The following is a 23,251-nucleotide window of genomic DNA, read 5'->3' as shown; positions in this document are numbered from 1 at the left end:
GCATTCAGTTCAATGCGACATTAATTGTTGACAGTTTAATAAATCCAACACTAAAGGCACAGCGCTGTGTAGTAGTACTTTTTTTTAATGATATGTTTTTTTGGTTTTTACCAAAAATGATTTGCGCTAGTTCGGGGGTACTAGGCTGAAAAGATATTTGACAGAGGGTCCATCACTAAAAAAAAGGTTGAGAACCACTGCACTAGTTGAGTAAGAGGCTTCAGTCTATATCTGCAGACAGTGAGTGTGCTGCTGGGGGAAGAGGCAGGTGGAGAGCAGACTGAGAATAGCTATCGGCAATTTTCCTCCTGACATCCGTTTGCAGTTTGAGGTTTGACAAACATCCTTCAATTAGATGGGATTTTGTCACTTCTGTCATGGCCTGGTCAGTGTCAACCTGTTGCTGAGGTGCTGCTGCTTCAATATTAGTCTCCCCCCCGCCCCCTCCCCCACCCCTCTTTCACATATGTTTTGCAACTGCTGAAACATGCACAAAAAACATTAAACAAAAAAAAAAATGGCATCCTTCCCTGTAGATTTGTTAGTTCTGACTGGTGCATATGAATGTCCCCTGCTTTCGTTCAGTGCTATTTGTCATTCCAACGAGAACTGGCATGCTGCCAAATCATTTGACGGTTTTGATCAATACTCTGGGAAACACAGCATAAGGAACCCATCCCGTATTTCGGCTCGAGGCAACTGTATGACAACGTGATGAATAATTTTGCAAGTTATCTGAGAGGGAGGGGGGAGGGGGGAGGGGGGGTCAGTTGGGTCTGGGCGAAGAGGGCGCGTGTTTAAAATTCATATTGGAGAACGCTCTGGGACAAGGTCAGATGTTAACAGTGCTTTCATGTCTGTGTGTGTAGATGTGTGCGGTGGTATGAGGACGAATTACTCTACAGCCTCTGTTGCTGTACTTCTCTTCTGCAGAGAAACGAGTAGGAGGCTTGAATAAATAAAATGGAGCTGAGAATTTCCCGGTGCGTGTGTGTCTGTGTGTGCGCGTGTGTCTGTGTGTGTGCGTGTGTGTGTGTGTGTGTGTGTGTGTGTGCTATCTTCAGCCGTGGTGGTCCGCAGGGATCGACATTGTTTCCACTGAGGTTCATGGGTCAGATGGGAGGAGCGGGGGATAGGAAAAGAGAAAGAAAGAGATTTCCACATTAGAACATTGTGGGAGTGTTTTATAAGGATGCATAACATATTTAGACACTGGCAATTTCTGATTTATTTGGATAATTTAACACATTGAACATCATCATACCTAACATTTTTATGTATCTTGATATTTATTATTCACTCAATTGGCTGAATGAATCAATATTGATTTCTATATTTAGTTGATAACTTCAGCCTCAATTCCACTGCGAGGTTTGACTCACTTTTTGAACCAAGTTCTTTTCTCTATTTCATTTTCCTAACAAGTTACTAACTAGTACATTTTTTTTTTCTTTATGTAATTGTGTTTTTTTACCTATCATTTCACAAAGACAAATTCCTCATTTTTGCATTAAACAGTTTCTGATTCTGATTCTCTCTGACCAATCAGTTGTCTGCAGTGTTTTAACTTCAACTCCTCGCATCGGCTCAGCTCCCTTGTAACCACAGCCGAGGTGTTAGCAAAACACGCCCCGACACAAGTTTTGATGATGGAGAGCCAAAAAGGAGCCGTTGTAAGCGAGTCCAGTTGAGGAGGAGAGCTGGGCCATACCATGCAGTAGAAATGCTAGAAAACAAAACAGTGAGCTGCAAAAATGGTTAAATGCTACTCGACAGAACGTTACATTACGTTCAGTGAGGACGTGCTTTTAATAAGGCAGCGGAGAAAGATCAGGAGGCAAAAGATTAATCATCAGAGTGGGAAAAAAAGCATTGGTCAGTTCTTAAAGGCAAGGATTTGCTAAATTGGTTTATTTATAAGCCACCATGGCAACAGTTCAGATATTTGCATCTACACACACACACACACACACAGACACACAACTTGTGTGAACTTTGATTTTTAGAAAGCTTTTTTTTTAATTGTATGCTGCAGAATACAAAAGCTAAGCCAACATGACAGACACTGTTATAGTTTAAGGGTTAGATTATCACTAGGAGCTCTTTATCTGTAATACCTATATAGTGTGTCATTGGTGAACTAATGTCCACTCCTGAAGATGGCTCCAGGTTTTTACGATTGATTTTAAACTGAAGCCAATTCTGAGATCTGGCTCCTGCAAATGTTATTACATCTTCCCACGTCCACCAACTTTATAAATCATTGTGTGTAACATAATCAAGTACTTTTTGAAGCATGTATGCCAAATGTACATGCACTGTTCATCTGTTGGTTACATTACGGCCTTTGTGCAGCACGAGGAAATCGGAATAACAGGACATCAAAAGCTGGTCTTGAAGTGTTTGCGGGCCGCCACGCTTTTTGCTTGACTCGTTGGAGTCTTGTTTGACATCCCCCTCAGACGCTTTGTATTTCAACTGCATCCTTCAGCGCAGCAGGGACCCTGGCAACGGCAGGAGGAGATAAAACCCATTTCTTCAGTACCAAGCGGCAGTCAGCTGGCAGAAGGAGCCAACTTTTAATGGTGTTTTAATCAGTTGTATGAAAGTCAGGTCGAGGTTTAAAAGAGGGGGCGAGTCCGCAGAGTTTTAGCGCCCGCCTGTTTGGAAATTCAGAAGTGGGCTGTACTGTCCGACCTCATCTCTGGGTCTGTGGAAGTCATAAAAACTTAGACAGCACCATTACCATGGACATGATTTGTTGAAAACCTTTGTATACTTTTGTTTTATACCACATGCAGAATATTACTTTATAATTGTGACACCAGCTGTTTTTCTCAGTTAAATTCTGACAAAATCTTTGAAGCTAAAACACAGATTACTCAGACTTTAGACAGCTACTCCGCCTTTGAAGGAAGAGAATTGCCAAATACTTGACAAACCAAACGCTCCCTTCTGTTTGCCTGCAGTCTGCCATAATTTAAGCCATCCTCAGCAGCTGTTAGGAAACAATGACATCTCCAAATGTTCAAACTAAGTAAGCATCGTCTTTTCCATATCCACAATTAAAGTTCAATTTTCCTTTTGGAGTAACCGTATGGGTTTTGTCTTTGGGCTTGCCTGAGGGAGAACAGTGTGTTAAAATGCTCAGAGAAAGTCACTATTTCTTCTCATCCAGTTTGGCTTTACCCTTCTTCATTGATTTGTTCCCTCCATGATGAACAATGTGGTTTTTGATAAAGCAATTTATGAATAAAAGTGGCTTACAATAGCAAAAAGGTTCTCTTTGAGAAGCAAAAAAATTCAAAGTGGCAAAAACAATTAAAGAAGCCAAATTGAGCTCCTCAATCATGATTGAGAGTGAGAGTTCAACCCTGATCTGACTCATGGGGAAATATCTGGATAACTTCCCAGTTAGGGCTTTTCTAAAGACTGTCTGGAAATGGCATGGCAGCGTGTGAGAGATGTTAGGGATTAATCTCTGGCAGGCAACATCGATTACGCTCGCTCGGTCCATCTTTTCCCCTCCCATACAAATCTTTAACTACGTGTTCTAATCTTTGCACACGGGCCATCGTAGACACACTGATGTGATTACAAGACTACTGGCACGAGAGTCAAGCTGTGGATAAAGAGCAGATTTTCCAAGGAAAACAGATTTTCCAAGGAAAAGGCTTCATGGTTTGGGAAATGAGTGTAATGGGATTTTGTCGTGAGTAAAATGAAGTTGGATTAGAGACTCGAATCAACTCAACCTCAGGGCTGGACTCAGGCAGAGCTGACGGGAGTGCGTTCCCCATCGTCACTCGCAGAAGAAGCTGTTTTCGACTCCCATAACGTTGGGCCTTTTTGGGAGAAAATTAGCCATGTCTCCAAAAAATTACGTTCCCATACAACAAAACTGCGTTGTGTGTCACGTTGCGAGGTGAATTTATACTTTGAGGATCACGTTTGCTTTTCCCAAATCACAAATACACGGTTGACGTGGAGGCCTAACACTATTCACAATATGACTCACATATTTCAAAGTGTTTAAATATGCAAATGTGATGCGAGAGAAACTATATTTCCCTTGAAACATTACTGAGTGTGCAGTCGAGTTGTATGGGTTCCCTCATTTTGTCGGAGACGTTGACAGAGAGGTCACTAGTTAAATCTTCTGATGAAAAAAAGAGGTATATTTCCGTGATTTTTTTTAAAGTCTTCCTTAATCATTTTCAGAGAGATTAAATATTGAAACTGTTTAATATCCTAACATTTAGAATAGACATTAAAGCAAAAATCTGGGCAGTGAAGTTCCATTTGTCAATGCATCAATAGAAGTCTTGCAATAATCTGTGAAATTTACTCTCACTGACAATCTCTGTTTAATATTCCCTTCACCTCTCCTCTCCCCACACGCTGCAGCTTTACCAGATGTGTTGCTTCACTCATCTGATGCATTCAAAGGTCAGCTGTGCTAATAACACAGAAGAGGACCGAGCGCTGTTAATTACAGTCTGTCTCAAAGTCAAAGACCGCAGTGCTGGAAGAGAGCTCGTCCTCCCTCGCACACATGCTCATTAGAGGACATTATCTCCCAATGGTTGCTAACTGAACTAATGGCAGTGTAATGAACTAGCTTGCTGCTGTTAGATTTGGAAAATAGATGCAACAGTATGTCTTCCTTTCACCGCTCATGCACAGATTCTGCAAAGCACAATTTCTCAATCAGCAGTTAAGAGAGCTAAGCTTCTGTTTGCTGTTGAAATCCTTTTGTGCCGGATAGTGAACACTCCAAGGTGATCGTCCATGTATTGGCTCATTAGGAACATTACAGGTGGAAGCAGCATGCAGAGAAAAACATTTCCATGTTTTTTTTAGCTTTGTTTTTCCACAAGGATATCCAAGAACAGTATGGCAAAATATGTTTTAACTCATAATGCTTATGCACACCTTTAAAAAAGAAACCTTTGAGATGACAGAGGAAGCCTGCAGGCCAGTGTTGTGTGTTTGTGGTGTAAATAATTAGAGACCATAATGTACGAGTATCAAATGACTAAAAGTAAGTAAAAAGTTAACGGTATAAAATGCAGGTAAAGTTTGAACTTGAATATCTGATTTAATGTTTTGCCTCTTTGTGAGCAGCGGCAACAAGTTGTGAACACAACATTGACTTGTCATCCATCTTATTAGCGTACTATTTATACATCCGACATTATATTTGCCAGGTCGACAACATTGTGTCGAGCTTACAACTCCAGCCATCGAGCAGGTCTGTGAGGCTGCAGTGGGTAGAGCAAAATGTGTGATTTATAGGCAGTTATGATTCCTTCAGACTGTTAGATGTCAGAGGAAATGGTTTCACAGGTATTTGGTTAGAAACTAAAGTAGTTCACAAACTGCACATTTGATATGATAATGGTGCGAAATGCAAAATTAAGGTCATCAATGTTGTTCAATTCATCCGTCTGGGGACATAAATGTGTGATCTATTATAATCTATTCATCTCGATCTGAACCATTTTGGTGGGCCGACAACCTTGCCCCCCCCCCCCCCCCCTCCTGAGAAGGATACCATCGCTTTATGGTTTTATGGTTTTATGGTGTGTATGAAGCCACATATAATATATTACAACTGATCAAAACTGATTCAAGTGACTGTGGGAAAATCAATTCATTACACTTCACTCACAGTGTGCACACAGCGTGTGCATCTCTGTGAGATGGGAATAAATCAGAATCAAGTTAGTAGGAATTAACAGCAATTAGACTCAGAGTCTCATGCATATGGATATGCTCTGAAGGGGAGGCAGTTTATTCAAATGAGACTTTATCTTCATAGAGCAGTGTCAGTTTCCCAGGGCACATGAACCATCTCATCGCTTTAAAGTTGCAACCGGTTGGAGCCCCAAAGATGAACATTGTGGCAGCATTGAACTAGTAATTTGATTTCTCTATTTTGTTTTTCCTCTTTCTGTTTAAGAAACCGATGTCATGACGAATGGCAAGGGACCTCATCGTTCTTTTCACAAATCCATTAAACGCTGATACAAACTGGACATGCTCTTGTTTTGGATTTAACGACAATGTGATTTTACACTTGAACTTCACATGGGCTGATGCAATGGAGTTTAGTAATATAAATACATGTTCTACCGTATCAAACAAAAGATAAATATCAGACTTATAGAATTGAAGGAACTGAACAGATATCAATTATAGAAGATTCGTTGGCATCATATCAACGTTGATGATGATATTCCACCACCAGTAGCCTTAATAGTTTTTAGCAAAAAGGCCATTGTGGTGATCATAAACACAAGAGCTCAGGCTAGTTAGTTTGCTGCAGTCCCTTTTTATGGCATATGTTACACTTAACTGATAACAAATTCCCAAAAAAGTAGACAAGGTAAAATGATGTATGGGTTATTCGGAGCGTTTTTTAAAAGAGGATTTTCCGTTCACATCAAAAGTCTTATGGCAAATAGTAAACAGCAAAACATGCCCACAGGTTTTTGAACAGGATAAATATGTGGTCTGTTCTTCATGAACAGAGGGATGACTTCCATTAATCCACATTCGTGTGGACCAGCAGTTCAGTTTCGTTTCAGCGGGGCTTATAGTTTCACGCCAAATGTGCCATTGCGAAACACTCCCTCACTCCCACTCAGAATGAGTCACCGAGACGAAAAAGACAATCCTATGTGTGCACAAGACAATTCTGGTAACATTGGGACATGATGTACATAAGCAACACGTGACTGATGGCACAATATTGCAACAGGTTATTCTCAAAGGTGCTAAATCCCAAGTTCAGGGCATATCTACATATTTGGAGCGATTGCCTCCACACAGCTCTCAACATGGAGACGGCTGGACAGGTGGCTCACAGCTAACGGCGCTAACAGCTGAAAACAACAGCAACAATGCTGACAAAGAGTCTTTATCTCAGGTGCGACCACAAAGGGAGAGCTATACGCCAGTGTCTGTTCAGGTGGACATTACTGCACTTTATCTTTAAATAGCTACTTGTTCTCTTTTGCGATAATAATGCTCTGAATTTAAGAAGAGAGAAACCTTAAAGTCCATATTAGAAAAGAGCTTCAAAGGCACTCTTTTCCAAATCCCTCAAGGCCATACGACATTTATTTTTATTTTTTATAATTGCTTATTTTTATTACATACTGGACAAGGAGTGAACATTTAAACAGCAATAAATACCAACATGGGACCTTATTTCAAGGCTTGAGTGCTGCTCCATAAAACTGCTGCGATGCAGCCAAATGAAATGAAATGGACCATTTACAGCAAATGGTGTGCATGTTATACTGATTTAAGTGGAGCTTCATGGACACTGGGGCATTATGCAACACAATTTGGCCAAAAAAAACCCAATAAGATGGTATAGCTTTAATAAGGTGTTGTCAAACAATATAGCATTTAAAGTCACACAATCTAATCCAGGGATTATTGCTTTTTTTAAAAATATTTATTTGCGTCAAGTTTGTGAGTATTTCCCTAATCAGGACAACTTCACGAAGCAGGCAAATGCAGCCTGCCGATCAATTGATTTGCTTTTTATGTGATTTGCCATTCGTCATAACGGCACGCCAACTCTAATCAATATATAAGCGTTTGGAGGTTGATATGAAGATAAGATTGGTTCTGCTTCCGCGGTTCCTTCGCAGGCGCACCTCCCTCCCCTGTCTTCTCCTCTCTTCTCCTCTCTTCTCCTCACTCCGCGCCGCGCGCAGGGGAGCTCCGTCAGATGGAGACTCCGGAAAGTCTCGCGCATTTCCGCGTCAAAATCCAGCCGGCGTTTGTCAGTATGAAGCCCGTTCATTCTGAGGAGGATATACAGTCACGTTTGTTTCACTTATCGTTTCGTACAGACGCCCGTCAGGTGGATTTCATCGCCTTGTTGGTGTCCACCATGGCTCGTGAGCGGCGACACGAGAGGCGCGCGGATTAGTCTCTACTCCACCGTGAGTATCTTTGGATCGAGATAATCGATTTCACAAAAATTAAGAGAGGAATTTAGTGCGATTTGATGTTTTTATGAGGTCTTTTTGTTGAATTATTTAAAAGTGAAAGATGCTGGTACGTGTTTTTATGTCACCTCCTTATGAGTTTGTTCATAAACAGAAGCGTAGTCTGTGATCAGACAGTAGACAGCGTGTTCCCTATGGAGACACATTTAAGTCAATAGTTTTGATCATTTCAAAAAAAAAAGATTTGATCCTGAAATCTCGAGTTTGCGTCCTGAACTTTGACAAATTCAAATGTATTCGAAATAAAAAAAAAAGTCAAATAAAAACAAGTGAATGAAAAGTTTTTTTTGGGGATTAAATATCATTTTTTCAGTAGCAGATTTTACATTTTCAACTTTTACTCTTTTTTTTAAAAATAATTTTAAATCTTTTTTTTCAGGTTCAAATCTTTTTTTGTTCAAATGATCAACACTATTAGATTTGGTTATAGGCTATGGGATATGAAGCAACACCCCAGAATATAGCCTAAACAGCCTGAAACATCAGGCAAATAAAATACATATTTAAACAAATACTTATCCAAAACACTGTTCCATCTTCTTTCATAAGTGCAGAAATGAGCTTAACACTTAAAACTTTGTGAAACTTGAAACTTAACATCCTCCTGGTTCCATATTTCTGCCTTACCGAACAGCTGCAGAATATCTCAGTGTTATGTCTCTGAGGGGACGAACGACTTTTGGTCTTCAGGATTGTGTAATGAGTCAGAGATAAACCACTGTAAACATTTGCACACACACTTTCAATGTTTTGCGCTTATCTTGTTATTTTGTTTATTGTAACTTAACAAACTGAAGCGTTCGCTGTCAACATAACTATTCACCAGATTTTCCCGAGATAATTCCTTCCATTGTGCCTCATGGTTTCTGTCATGCATCCCAAGCAAACACGCCACGAAGTGATTGTGTGTATGGTTCGAAGTCCGGGCTGAGGTCTGTTGTTGTGCGAGTTGTTTGCATGCTCACCGCTTCGGTTTGGCATTTAGTTCATATTCCCCGCATGCTTTCTCCATTCTAGTCTATTAAAGGGGCTGTGGGGCGACGGTCCTGACAGACATGGGCAGATGACCTTTGGACAAAGGGTTAGGGTTTGTAGACTGTCAATACACCCAAATCACTAAAGTTCTACTTCATTGGAGCCAGAGTTGGCGCGTGAGAGAAAGATAACCTAGATGTGGGGACAGTTTGCCGCATCTCTCCACCCTCCATAACTGCACAACCCCGAGCTAAACCTCAGCCCTGCTGCTCCGCAACCTGTCAGCTCTACTGGGCAGAAAGGTTTTAGGTTGCCCCTCCGAGTTTGCGGAACAAATGTCTGGCTGGAGCCACTGGGACGTCAACGCCATGCTTCTTTTGGCACGGGTTGAGCTGTAAAGGTTAGGTAATGCCAAAAGTATGAGGGGAGAGGAAGATGGAGAGGGTTGAAGCATATCAGTTTGTTTAGACTGGACTCTGGGGGTCCACCACATATGGAAGAAAAAGGACTCTGTAACAGAGCACATTAGGAATGTGGGAGGTTTGCATGATTGTTTTGGCAACAGCTGTGAGTTTCTATTTCAAGAGTTGGTAGTTTTTTTACTTGAGATGACAACAATCCTCAGTAAAGCAAGATTGGCTCTGCATAATTTCTGTTTTGGATACGAGGATTCAAAGTAGTCAAACTTGTATCCGCGTCTGTCACTCCCTTGTTGTTCTGCTTGAAAGGTTGGGTAATTTTCCTGACGGATTGCATTTTTTCCCTGGGATTTTCCTTTATTTCTTCATTCTATGGCATCTGAATACAGTACAGGATATGTTAATTTACACTGCGTTACTCAGTCCATTATGGACAAAAGTTTATTTTTTATATACATTAAAAAGCACGGGTGTACATTCAAATGTAATTGTATCTGCAATTCAGAAACAACGTCAATAAAAAAAAGTAATTCTACAATGTTGTTGATATTGCTATAGAAACCATAGTTATTAAGTTTATAAATTCTTCAAAATTGTCTTTAATTAGCGGCATTACGTGTGAGCTATAGCTCTGAGCGAGTCGCCAGCCAAGACCAATATTTTCCCAAAATGCCTTCAAGCACTAAAACGTGGGATTAGGCGGTGCAAAAGTGAAACAAAGGTCATGAGTGATTCATAGGGCATAATTATGACATTAATGACGCATAACAGTCTTATTATGAACGTAAAATGAAAAGGACTTGTTAGTTTTACCTGTCACGCATATTGGATGCAAAATGAAGAGTGTGAACAGATTTTGTTTCACAAGGGTTCATAAAGAAATCAAACAGGTGCGAACAAGCGGCGACATGACATGTTGTGCCTGCTTTGTGTGAGCAAACACGATTTACAGAACGTGGTCGTTCAGATGAAAACCAATTTAACAACCTTGACAGATTCTGTTGTCGAGCCTATTTCATAAGCTGCTGCTTGGGTTAGGGTTGAAGAAATGCGCAGGTTTGAAGAGAGCTTTAAGCTTTGTTTAATAACCAGTCACAGCTGAACTTTTGACCCCTTTTTTTTAATGATTAAGGGGTAAGGCCTTGTTACCATTTATCACTGTGTTGCCAAAAGCTTTGAATAATATATTTTCCCAAAAATGTTTTACGATCTTATGTTGTGATTTGGACATTTGGATTCTGCAGATGCAAGTCCACTGTGGTCAGATCTTCTTGACAATAACTGGTTAACCTAGTCCGCCCTTTGAAATAAGAACAGCAAATTAAATTAAATAGAAACATATCAATATTGAAAATGATGTAATCTGTAGGGCCCATTTCAAACTCTTTCAGCTCCACTTGAGCCCCAGACATTTTTCTCCAAAATTTTGAATGGTTTGCATATCCATACTAAATTCAGAATACCTCCTCAAGCACAAGGGCTATTTTCATGATTATACGGAACACACTTGTGAGGCGAGTTAAGAGGTTCATATAGCAGTGTATGTGTAACTGGTTTATTGGGTGATGATAGAACACAGGAAAGAAAACAAAATGAAAAAACTTCCAGAAAAAAAAAACACTTTTGTAACTAATTTAGTGTAGATTTTGTGAACCGTAGTTTAGGTCCGCTGAGAGGCAAAATACCCAAACTTTCTTTCTGGACCTTGGACGCCTCTGGTTCCACAACAGAGGGGCTCTGCTCAAGCAGATGCACCAGTAAACATACCAGGCAAGTATCGTTTCATAGTTGATATCTTGCTGAGGCTTTGTCTGACAGTGGTTTTGGTTGCGTAGGACAGAAAACAAAGACACAATTTCCATTCACATGGAAAACAAATGACTGTAAAACAACATATGGATTTTCTAAACATCACAAATTTGGAAGTGAGTCTTTGTAGTAACAAAATTGCTTCCAAGTCCAACAGAAAAAAATGAAAAAGTCTTCAATAGCCATATTTTAACTAGTGCAGTGTTCTTTGAATACATGCTTGGTGCTGTTGCTGCTTTCAAGTTTCTTGAGAGACGCTCATACAAACAACTTCACACTTGACACTGAGCTCTTGAGCACCTGCCCTGATACAGCAGCATCACACACCGAGCCCACCCACTGTGAGAAACACAGCTGAAGTACAGTCGCTGGCAATGAGGGAACATTACCAACAATTTTGGGGTTGACTCATAAATAACCTAGAATTACTCTTTAAGTGGTCTTAGACCTGCCTGTTCTTTCTCCCTCACACTCATTAAACAGTAGGACAAGTGCTGTCTGCTTGCTATTAATGCTCTATGGGGTGTAAAGCGGCGCTAAAGCAAACAACCTTTTTTATAAGAAAAACATGCATGCAAATATATACACTTATATGCATGCATAAGTACACAGTTTAGTTTTAGAGGACTACATCTGCACTCCAGATGTGAGTATGGCCTACGGTGACCTGGCTTATCAACAACCGCTATTAAACAAGACATTTAATAATTCAAATGCTGTTTCCCGTCGACTGTACTTCATCTTCAACAGCCTGCTTCTTTACCAGATGAAGAAGTCAGATTCCTGTGAGGGCAAAGGTCATTCTTCCATGATAGAAAATTGTGCCACTCCACAATTTTGTGGAAATGAAAAGAAAAGGGAGGACTCGCTTAGCACCATGAGACAGATAAAGCCCAGATTCTGTGATATTTCTTCTCTTAAACTTGGTTTACGGTCACATTAGTAAAGCTGGCGGCTTGTGTGCATATCTTGGTTGTGCAACTCTCAATTTTTGTAACTTGCCGTGCGCAATCTGATCTTTTTTAGATGAGACTGTCACAAATAATTCACAGATAAAAGCATTATTTACGCATCTGAGGATCATACAAAGAAACCTTGTTTGAGTTTAAATGCAGGGTTTTTTTTATATTGCATGTTACACTAAACTTATAAAGTAGTCTATGAATATGAGATATGAGTTTACGTACCCCATCGAGGTGATTGGTTTATGCCGTTTGGATGATTACACTTGTTTTTTTGCTTTTTCACAATACTTTTGTTTGTATGCCCTCAGCGCATTAAACACAAACGTCTTTGTGCATGCACAGATTGTTATTTTCTGTTGTTCAAGTTATTTTGATTTCAAATCAGGAGAGACTTCAGTACGAGTAGAAAAAAAACAGGAAAATGAAGCAAGAATATCCCCCCTGGAAACTCTGTCATTTTAGCTCTGTGGGAACATCATTTTTAAGAGACTGGATTGCCCCTAGAGCAACAAAGAGGATAACAGTTTTAAAACTTAACAGCAATGATGTGATTGGCTCAGGGAGATTGTGGTCGGTGCACTTCAGAGTGAAAGCCCATACATAATAAGCTGAGTAGACGCCAAAGAGAATTTAAGAATGAGAGTAAGCGAGTCCTCCTGACTGAACTTCCTTATAGCTTCATTTTGTTTTTATCCACATGGAGAACGTTCATAAACTGCAGATTTGTTATCCCATCCGTCTTTGTTTGACTCCTCCATCAGCGGTGGAGGCTCTCTTATTTCCTTTTGTGGCATTAGTTTCTCTTGTGCCTCCCATTTCCCAGTGCTGGTCTTCAGCCAAGTCCCAGTCACAGAGTGTACTGCACAAAGTCAGAATGTGTTTACACGGATATAAACATGACGACATGATTAAAACATGTTTCAGGTGAAGCGAGAATGTGTGTAATGATGGCTGGCTCCTGCAACGGATGTTCTCATGCCGTTGGTCACATTTGTAGAAGCTGTTTCATGGTTAGATTTCATAATGTTGACTGAGCTTCACATCCGCATGCAGCATACCGCATTTCGTCTCTGAAAGAGCTCTGCGGGGATGCTTGTTTCCAGTCGCCGTTCGGTGGGTATATTTGCCGCACACACTGGGTTGAGGCTGATTTGCATTATTTTGTATCAAAGGGTAGATAGAGAGGGATAAATGAGAGGGTGCCATACACTCCCCATGTAATTGCATACGCTGCACCCACTTTAACAGCCCAAACAGAATTTCAGTTCATAAATCAAGCAGATATATAACACTGTCATAGTGAAGACAATTCTGTTTTGATATACTGTCACCTTGTCTTTTGCCTGAAGGAGGTAGGACTAGACGGAGCAGGTTGAATTCCATATTTGACACACATGTTTATTTATTGAACCTGTACAGCTGGCTAATAAAAAAACAATGAGCTTCATGGTTTGTCCATAACACAAGATACAGATTTTATGGGCTTTTATCACAGCTAAACACATTGATATTGCAAATCAGTAAAAAATAAATAAACGCCAATGTGTAAATGTGTATGACTTTGGCAGCCCCCTGACTTCTTTCACTCCTGACACAATGCAACTGACATATAGCTGGTAAACAACTCAACACAAGGATTCAAAAACATGAGTGATAGCTTATTCTGTCTTTCATGCCAGATGAGTCTTGACACTTTGTGGACTTAGGACAACAAATGCATCTAATGCAATGATGAATGCAGGCTTTTGTTTTGAGTCAGCAGGATTTTGATGATGGTGTTCCACCTCAGTCCACCCCTCCTGCTGTTTTCTTCCCGCCACAGATCGATTCTCTAAACCAAAGAGGTCTAAAGGCTGTCTTTCCTGCTCTTTCTCACACTGTGTTTCTCAGTTTTTCTCAGGCTGCTTCATTTCTCCACGTCGTCCTTTACCCTTGACTCTCACTGTCCTCTTAACGCTCCCTCGCATTTCTAAATCTCTCTCTTCTCTCACGCTTTCATTTTTTTTTTGCTCTAACTAGACATTAATCTTTAATGGGAATGCTGGATTTGTAGTTACAGAGAATAAAGAGGATAACAATTACCAGGATTTGTAGGAACAAAGATTTGCAGAGAGATAAACTAAATTAGACAAGAGAGCATTTGCATTAATTCATACAAACAGCAATAAAGGGCTTAACATATAATTAAAAAGCTTAAAAATAACATCCAAATATGGAAAATATAAGAAACATAATGGGTAAGGCCAGAATCAGGATTGGTGTCAGAAGCAGCACCATCCACTAATAACTTGTGGAATACTAGATGGCAGAGTTCTATTTAGAAAGTGGTCTTATTGGCATTTCAATGAGCCCACCTCAGTCAACTGATTTTTCATTAAATGAAGCCCATAACACGTCTAGAAGAGGGATTAAAAATAAATTCTTTGCCCAATCCCACACAGGCCTGCAGATATTGCCATGCATTCCTGATAAGTCTGCAAGGGCTCAGAGATGTCACATTATGAAATCTGCAACTGTGTGACGGCTTTCTTGTGGACTTTTAAAGCCCTTTGAGCACATTTTCAGCAAGATCGCACTCATACAGAATTTGCATGACTAACCCACAATTTGTGGTGTTGTAACATTAAGCAAAGTTTGTTTCGAATTCTACGAGGTCACGATTATGGTTTCTGAACATGTTTTAGAGGGACACTTCAGCAATACGGTGTTGCACTTCCATAAACAGGAGAAAAAAAAACAATGGAGTCAGCAGATGTTCCGACTTTTAGTGCTAATGTCTCAGGTTACAAAACACATAATCCTACATTTCCTGAAATGCAGCTTGAAGCAGTTTCATTGGACTCAATCCACTAAGATGACTGAGGAGGAATGGCCTTTCATTAAACTCTGAATGTGCACTTTTTAATGTTGTAAGTGTTGAAATGTTGAGTCACATAAAGTTGGCTGTACTCTAACAGGGCCCTGCTGCACAGGAAGAAAAAACACTGTAACATCAGTAAGTTCTGGTAAAAAGCTGGTGCAGGATTTCATTCCCCGGTCCAGTAGCATTGTTACATCTCACACACTCTGCATCAAAAGAAAAAGACATGCATCACCGGCCGAGGAAGTGTCAGAGAAGTACTTCGACGTCTGGAATTCATTAGTGTCTCAGCCTTGAAATAATAATGCCTACTTTCTTATTATTTATGTGGTGGGAAAAGAAAAACAAAATGCATGCACTTGCCACACTGCCTATCCACCTGTATCAATACCCAATGATCTTGAAAATGTTATTTCCAGGTTAACAAAATAAAGCTCTCACTGAGCTTTTAGCTCGCGGAGAATAATCGTGTGTTTTCAGTTTTGAATTACAGAGTAACTATTATTCTGACCTTGGTAGTGTCTGACTAGAGCTTGTCTATGCAGGTGCTAAATAGCCCTCATCATAAAGCAAGGGAGCTTCATACAGCAGACCACACACTCTGCAGCTGATCTCAAGCATTTTTAGAGGTGATTCATGTAGAGTATAGTTAGAGATTCACATAGTGATGTCTCAGAGTGGGCTAAAATACCCTCATATAAAACCTGTTCATACCACTTTCTTGGAATTATGGGGGATGACTGAAATACTTTCAAGGAAACTACACTTCTGCGCTTGTGGTAAAGAGAAAACTAAAGTCATATACTTTTGAAAAAGCTGTGTTTTAACAAGTGTTTCCCATTCACAGGAGGCCTTGCTGAAGACTGGGGGGCATGTAAGGAATTAAGACAAAAGAATGACATGCAGATTTAAAACTATGATGAATAGACAGGAGACATGGCCTCCTGAAGGTAAAGCTTGAACCTTTTTTTTTTTTTCATTTCCACGCGTCAACGTTGCTTCTATGCCAGTATGTCACTATCGGACTGCAAACATGGAAGCAACACCGAAATGGACCACACTTACAGCCTCCACAGCTTGCCCTTGACCAAGGACTATGGAAACAGGCCGATCAGGACATTGTTTGACTTCAGGCGGTTATCACTGACCAACCTGCGGAGCATCTCTAAAGTCAAAGTGGTTAGCTTTCTGATGGGCTTGACTCTGATGTTCCTCATCATGGCTTCCCACATCCTGACGTGGGACAGGAAAGGGCTTTTGCTCACCCCGCCACCCTATCAGCCTATCAGACCCGTGGTCGTCTCGACCGGCACGGCAGCAGCAGCTGAAGTTTCGTCCGAAAATAATTTCATAGACTTAAAACTGCTGGTGAAAATCATCGGCTCCAAACTGGAATACACACCCAGGAAGGTGCCTGATGAAAAGGATGTCGTTGGAACGAACCCCCATGTAAGTCTTTAGAAAATTGGTCTGACTCATTTTTGCTGTACATGAGTGGGCCAACTAAAATAAAGGATGTTTTTGTTGTAGTTCCAGCCTGCAATTATGCAATGATGTCACTCAAACCGTATGCATGACGTATGATCATTCAGGCCACACTGAACATGTTTTAATAAGTGACCTCTATGCTTGCTTTACTTTTTGTTGATTAAAGTGAACAGCAAGAAATAAGAAACAGCTGACAATCAACCACTAAACTCCTCTTTGAGACTCATAAGGAAAAGTCTTTGTTGAGACTGACAGAGTGTTGATTCAACTCAAAATTTACGAGGCTGTTATTAGGTAATAACAGGTTACATGTCTCACAAAGTGCCGCTAACTGCTGTTATTATGTGCTAATGATCTGTAATTGTCCTGTGGTGTATGTTCTCATCCTGCTTTTTCACGTTACCCAAAATCATACTGCAGTGTTTATGGCTGCGCCATCACGACGTCTGACAGTCACACTGTAAATCACAACTACAATGATAGCAACACAAGTGAGTCAGTAAGTTGAATACCAATAAGTGGCATGTGTCAGTGTTAGACACACACACATATCTATCTGAGTTGTCAAAGCCACACAATGCAACTATTAGCTGCAAAATCATGTGACCCTAAAATATGGATGTTTTGATGCTCAAGCACACAAGAAGCACAGAAGAACTTTCAACTGGTGGTGTGTGTAATCCGGTGAAATGACCATGAATTCAAAGAGTACAATCTGCTGTCTTCTAGCTTCCAACACCAACTCCACAAGCTGCAATCTTCACAAAGACACATTTGATCAGTTTCACCAAAAACATGTGTACGTCTGAAGTGTGTTGTACAGTATTTCCGTTGTTTCCGTCACCCCTCTGTGTTGCCTGATTTTAGTTTTGCTCCTCTCTGCAGTTGTTTTCTGTAATTCCTCGCCACTTCCTGCCCGGCATCAAAAGCCCTTGCTGGTATGAGGAGTTCTCAGGTGAGCTCAGCACTGATCCATACAGGAGGAACCACTACGCTCTGCGCACAAAGAGCTTCAAGACTGTGTATGACCACCTGAGGACCAGCTTCCACCAGCACCTACACCACAGTGGTGGCAAACTGTTTCGTCTGCGCTGCTTGCCGTTCTTCTACATTGTCGGACAACCCAAGTGCGGCACAACGGACTTGTTCTACAGGCTGCTGCTGCATCCGGAGGTCAAGTTCAACACGATAAAGGAGCCACACTGGTGGACCAGGAAACGCTTCGGTGAGTCTTCAAGAGATGGATGAGAGACATGTTTGGATGGTGATGGTCGAGGCTATGGCTGATGGATTGAAAGAGATTCAGAACTAAGGATTTAATTCATCCCAAAGTAAGAAATAGATGGCAGAAAACACACTGATTTAGAAAAGAGCTGTAACAGATAGTTATGCTTTGCCTGGTCACATTATTGTACATTTTATATTGTTGGGTTTTGGACTGTAGGTTTGGACATTTGTTGATGTCACCGTGTGTTTTCTGATAATTGATAGACCAAATGATGAATCAATTAATCAATAAAATGAACCCGTTACCTGCAAAACAACTTTAAAGCTCAAGGAAATCAGTTCCAAATTACTTGCTTCTGATAACATACACAAACTGTCTTCTAGACTTTGTAACACAGGTTATCATTGAACCTTTCTGTTTCATGTAATCCTTAAATATATGGTAGAACTGTGTGTCTTTTGTCTGCTTGTTTGTCTCTATTCTACTATTTTCCAGCATGCAATATCTGTATGTATAAGTTTGTGCATGGATGAACTTTGCAAAATGGATTATTTGTTCGTGAAGGTAGATTAATGATTCTTCTGCAATAAATAAGGCTTCTCAGTCAATATGATTGAACACTTTTACAATCCATGAAATAGATTTGATGGTAAAGAAGTCTATAAAAGTGTACATATCGTGTGTCCCTTCGGTGTTCCTCGGGTGCAGGTTATATCCGTTTCAAAGATGGCTTCCAGGAAACTTTTCCAGTGGAAGATTACCTGGATCTGTTTGACTTGGCAGCCCACAACATCCAAGAAGGAATCAGTGGAAATTCATCTGGAGACCACCGCACACTCATAACAGGTGAACACATGTCAAAGTGTTTGTGTGCGTTGGTGGGTATGGTTTGGTATCGTTACCGTCTATTGTGCATCAGATGGAACGATGCGCTGCCTTTTATAGTTTTCATTTGGGGTTTTCTGAGGACCAAATTGGATCCCAACCATCAAGTGTCTTTTCTTTTCCTTTACTTTATTGGCTGTCCTCGCTCTTTTCCAGCGGATTCCCCACAAGTGAATCTGACCTCAGAACCACTACAGTGGCGCTCACATATTCTAGATTTTCTGTCCACTCAGAGAATGACATTGGGTTTTTAAAAGTGTGCACAGAACTTCAAACGCCCATGAGTGCAGTCACAACCATCTGTATTCCTTCTCCATTTATGATTATAAATGGTTGGCTCAAACTTTGGGCCTGCCACTGAGAGACAGTAAATGATATCCCTCCAATAAACAATAACAAAGTTATTACATTTTCAGAATGAGCTCGTATTGATCTTTTGAAGGGCAATCCTTAATATAATCTTGGTTTTCTTGAATGAAAATGTGCTTCTTGGCTTTTGGTTTAATCTCAAAAGTTGCAAATGCAATGCCACAAATCTCGTCAAGTGCAGAGTTGGAGGATATTAGATGAGGAAAGTATCTACAAAATCTCTTGCATATTTTGGTCTATGAAGTTCAGTAACTGAGCTTCATTATGCCTTGAGCGCCTGCACTCCTCGCTGCATTGGAAATGAACTGTTGTTACCCAAGGCGATGCTCAGACTGTCAATGTCTTGACAGGTGAAGCCAGTGCATCCACTATGTGGGATAACAATTTCTGGAGCTACCTTCACAAAGACGTGGAGGAGACGGAGCCCCCGTTCCTGGCCCAGGACTTCATCCATACAGTCCAGCCCGGTGCCAAAATCATCATCATGCTTCGAGATCCAGTCGAGAGGTAATGTGGGGAAAACTATCCACAAGTACGCAGACGTGATTTTCAGTTCAGATTGCTTCACACAGATTTTAGTTTTATATCATAACTCTTATTCTTTGTCCAGCATAGCGTCCTTTCGTAGTTCCAACCCGCTTTCTTTCTGTTCTCAGACTTTATTCCGACTACCTGTACTTTAAGATGGCCAACAAGTCGACAGAGGACTTCCATCAGAAGGTCGTAGAATCTGTGCAGTTGTTTCAGTCCTGCCTGTCTGAGAGGTCACTTCGATCCTGCGCCTACAACACCAGCCTCTCCAACGCCATGCCGGTTAGCTGCAGTGATGTTTGACAGAAGAATAACTTATAACTTGATGCTATAACGACAAACAACTTCTTTCCCTTTTGAAACTTTTGCTCGCTCTGTTCAGACTACGGCCAGCTGACCAGAGTTGCTTCCGCATGTTTATTCTATCAGGCAGCGCTCCCTCAGGAGGAAGCTGAGTTATTAGCTGTGTCGGTTGTCACCCACAATCACAACATGTCAGTGACGGCACTGTTATTCAGTGAGAATTACTTCAGTAAAAACAATCAGCTGGACCTGAGACCATTGGAACAGAAACAGAATCCATCTCAAATTGAATTAAAACATTCAGAAAAAACATCATCATGTCTTTTCTGTTGACATGACTCATCTGTTTTGGATGAAAGGAGGATGAGGGCTTTCAAAGTTTGTCTCTTTTCTTGTGAATAGCAGCAGTGTCTTTCTCTGGTGATGCACTGTAGTGCCCTCTTGAGGACTCAGAGTGTCTGTGCATCCCACTCTTGACTTCAATAAACAGGAAGTAAACATTTACTTTAATTACAAAACAGCCTACTTTTAGGCCTCTGCTCGAAAATTGCACACCCAATTATGTATTCTGTTGGTTTATTTCAAACTCTTTTTACTAAATGTGTTGGTCTGATTTGCACAGTTAACTGCCATCATATCAGAACTATATACGTTATTTTTTCATTTATTTTAAGCAGTTAATTTCACAAATAAACCAGTCACTGTATTTTTAGAAAACAGTTACTCAAAAAGTAGAATTTCTTGGGAATTACTTGGACATTAACGGCAGTGTAGGCCTCAACTCAAAGTACATTATGTTGCTTAAAATGAAACAAACATATTATTTTGTCTACCACCTGTGCCTCTGCTGTTGACCTTCTCTCCCTGCATGACACGTTGAGGACTTGCTTCATGTTTATTTAGCAGTTGACCTTGAAACCAGATGTCGATGACACAATCTCACCACGAGAGACTTGATGATGTCGACTTATTCAGAGTCATTTTTCTCCACAGGTGAGGCTAAACTTGGGGATGTACGTTGTCTTCTTGCTGGACTGGCTGACAGTTTTCCAAAGCGAGCAGATTCTAGTTCTTCGCCTCGAGGACTATGCAGCCAACTTCAAAGTGACAATCAAGAAGGTTTTTGACTTTCTCAGACTAAGTGCGTAGTATCTTCCTGGCTGTGTATGCATGTGTTTCTTTCTGCCTCGGGGCCTTCACGTCTGTATCGTTAAGGACTGTGACATCCTCCCTGCAGGTCCTCTGTCGGAGCAGGTGGAGGCAGCGCTGTACAAACGGCCCAAATCCAACACCCGACGGACGGCAGACAGGAACCTGGGTCATATGCTTCCTGCCACCAGTGACCTCCTCAGGGGATTTCACCAACCCTTCAACCATAAACTGGCCAGTGTGTTGGGCAACAAGGCCTTTCACTGGAGTAATGCACCTGAAGAGGCATGAGCGTGCACGAGACTGTGAATGGCTGTGAATGAACCAGAGCAGGAAGCTAAAGCAGCAATGCCAGGACTAAATGTACAGTGGGAGAACCATAAAAAAGGTGTATAGTTGTGTATGGGGTTATTTGAAGGTCGAAATAAGTCTGGATTTTGTCTGTAATATTTATATGCTCTTGTAAGAATGTGAGTGACTAATTGAGTCAAGATGATGATCATGAGAAAAATAAGCTGAATTAGTGTTGTATGCTTGTACAGTGTTGGAAATACATTTTATCACTGCTGATTAAAGTCCACAAACGCAACGCAAATTCATTAATCTAGACATCTGGATTAAGTTTGCGGTTAATTCACGTCATGTGATTTGATTTAGGCCTTTATATAGAGAAACATCCCTTTTCCTCAGTCAACAGTCGTCCGTGAAAGAGACACATATTGTAATTACTTCACTGCACAGGTTTGCCAACAGTGTAAATCGTCAAAGAACATTTTGAAAGTCAAAATATTTTCATACCAGCAGTTAAAGTTGATGTTCTGGGATTAGTCACAAGAGGGCACTAACACACAATATTCTAGTCGCTTAATGTCCAACCACCCCACCTGCTGTGATACACTCCATACAAATACAGCCATGGCTGTGTAAATTTCCTTTGTAGGTTATGAGATTTTCATATGCAGTATTAAGGGCCAATGTGCATACCATCATGTATGTATGGTACATTAAAAAAAAAAAACTTTTAAAAAACAAATACAGTGTAACCAAACCAGAGTCCTGGGGATTTAATTGCATAACATGCAATGATAAAGCGACCTGATGACCCGCCTCCACCTTCCAGGAACCAGGCGCAGCGCTGCAATCAAATTCCTCCAGGTGATCAAAAATAATTGGTCATATAATTAGGTGTATTTGTAATCAGTTTGAATCATATTTATAGAGAAAATCAAATTGCAATTCAATGCTTAAAAAAAATGTTGCACCCACAGAAATTAACCTTCACAACTATTAGTATTTATCTGATGAAATGTCCTATAGTGCTAAATAAATACATTTTGGGAGCATTGGTATGTGTGTGGCAACCTGTTTTTATACTGCATTTTTAATTTCCGTCATTTCCACTAAAAGCAAAACAAACTTGATATTGTATCCATAAACAATCCATAATTATTTAGTATACATTTCATGATCTGATTATATTTGTATGACATTAGGATATGATGCTGCGTGTCATGCTTATTCAAGCATTGCATGAAAAGCTGTCATAAAAAGGAAAATGCCGCTGCCACGGAAATAGTAGTTTGCTTGTGAAATGTGAATAATATTTGCCAATAAATTTCTATTAGGAGTTGTTTCATCGAGATAAGCAGCAGGTGCTGCCCATTCTCTAGTCGTAAAACCACCACGGCAGAAGAAGAGTGTACAACAGATGATATAATTATTAGTGCCAGTTGGACCTCAAACTCTAATTATGAAAAATAATGGAGAGAACTCGGTGTACATGACATTTCTACTTGTTTCCTGTATTAGCCTAATGATCAGAAGGTCACATCAGATCTGTATGGAGCAACGAGGAGACTATTTTCATCCTCTGCTATTTTCCGTCTCTTGGGCGGAGCAGAAGCTCCAGGTAGATCACGTTCTTCGTTACGTCATCATTTCTTTGCTTATTCTGTTCACATTGCACTTTGTCGCATTTTGCTTTTATTGCTATAACTCAGCAGAGCATAACATTTTAAATTTTAATTTTTGGCGTTTAACCTCGGTCTTTTTAAGAAAAAAAGCATGATGGCAACTTATCATGTCATCAGGCTCCTCGAACACTTCCAAAGTAGGAGCGCCACCATGTGAAATACATTACAACTTGACTATTCTGTCTCCAACTTATTGCATGTGAGCACTTGTTTTCTGTCACGGAAAACCAACATTGTGTCCTATAATGAACTGCCTCCACATTG

The 23,251-nt window shown here is 40.5% G+C and overlaps 1 protein-coding gene across 2 annotated transcripts; it reads left to right on the top strand.

Annotated features, from left to right (window-relative positions):
• Positions 1-7,755: 7,755 nt before the first annotated feature.
• On the top strand, positions 7,756-22,290 carry LOC137779913 (carbohydrate sulfotransferase 15-like). 2 transcript variants are annotated; one of them, XM_068568160.1, is made up of 9 exons: positions 7,756-7,967; positions 15,909-15,935; positions 16,072-16,510; positions 17,435-17,774; positions 18,486-18,623; positions 19,382-19,538; positions 19,688-19,844; positions 20,859-21,006; positions 21,103-22,290. In XM_068568160.1, the coding sequence occupies exons 3-9, from the start codon at positions 16,073-16,075 to the stop codon at positions 21,303-21,305; spliced, it is 1,581 nt and encodes a 526-aa protein (XP_068424261.1). In that variant the 5' UTR covers positions 7,756-7,967; positions 15,909-15,935; position 16,072; the 3' UTR covers positions 21,306-22,290. The 2 variants fall into 2 exon arrangements, with proteins under 2 accessions (XP_068424261.1, XP_068424260.1); XM_068568159.1 differs by having other exon boundaries at positions 15,909-16,510.
• The last annotated feature ends 961 nt before the right edge of the window (positions 22,291-23,251 follow it).

This window comes from Clinocottus analis, unplaced genomic scaffold (assembly GCF_023055335.1).
Source record: "Clinocottus analis isolate CAN_PGR_092001 unplaced genomic scaffold, fCliAna1.0.p SCAF_8, whole genome shotgun sequence".
NCBI classification, from domain to species: Eukaryota; Metazoa; Chordata; class Actinopteri; order Perciformes; family Cottidae; genus Clinocottus; species Clinocottus analis.
Note: the sequence above shows the minus strand (reverse complement) of the source record. Positions and strands in the feature narration are given on the sequence as shown.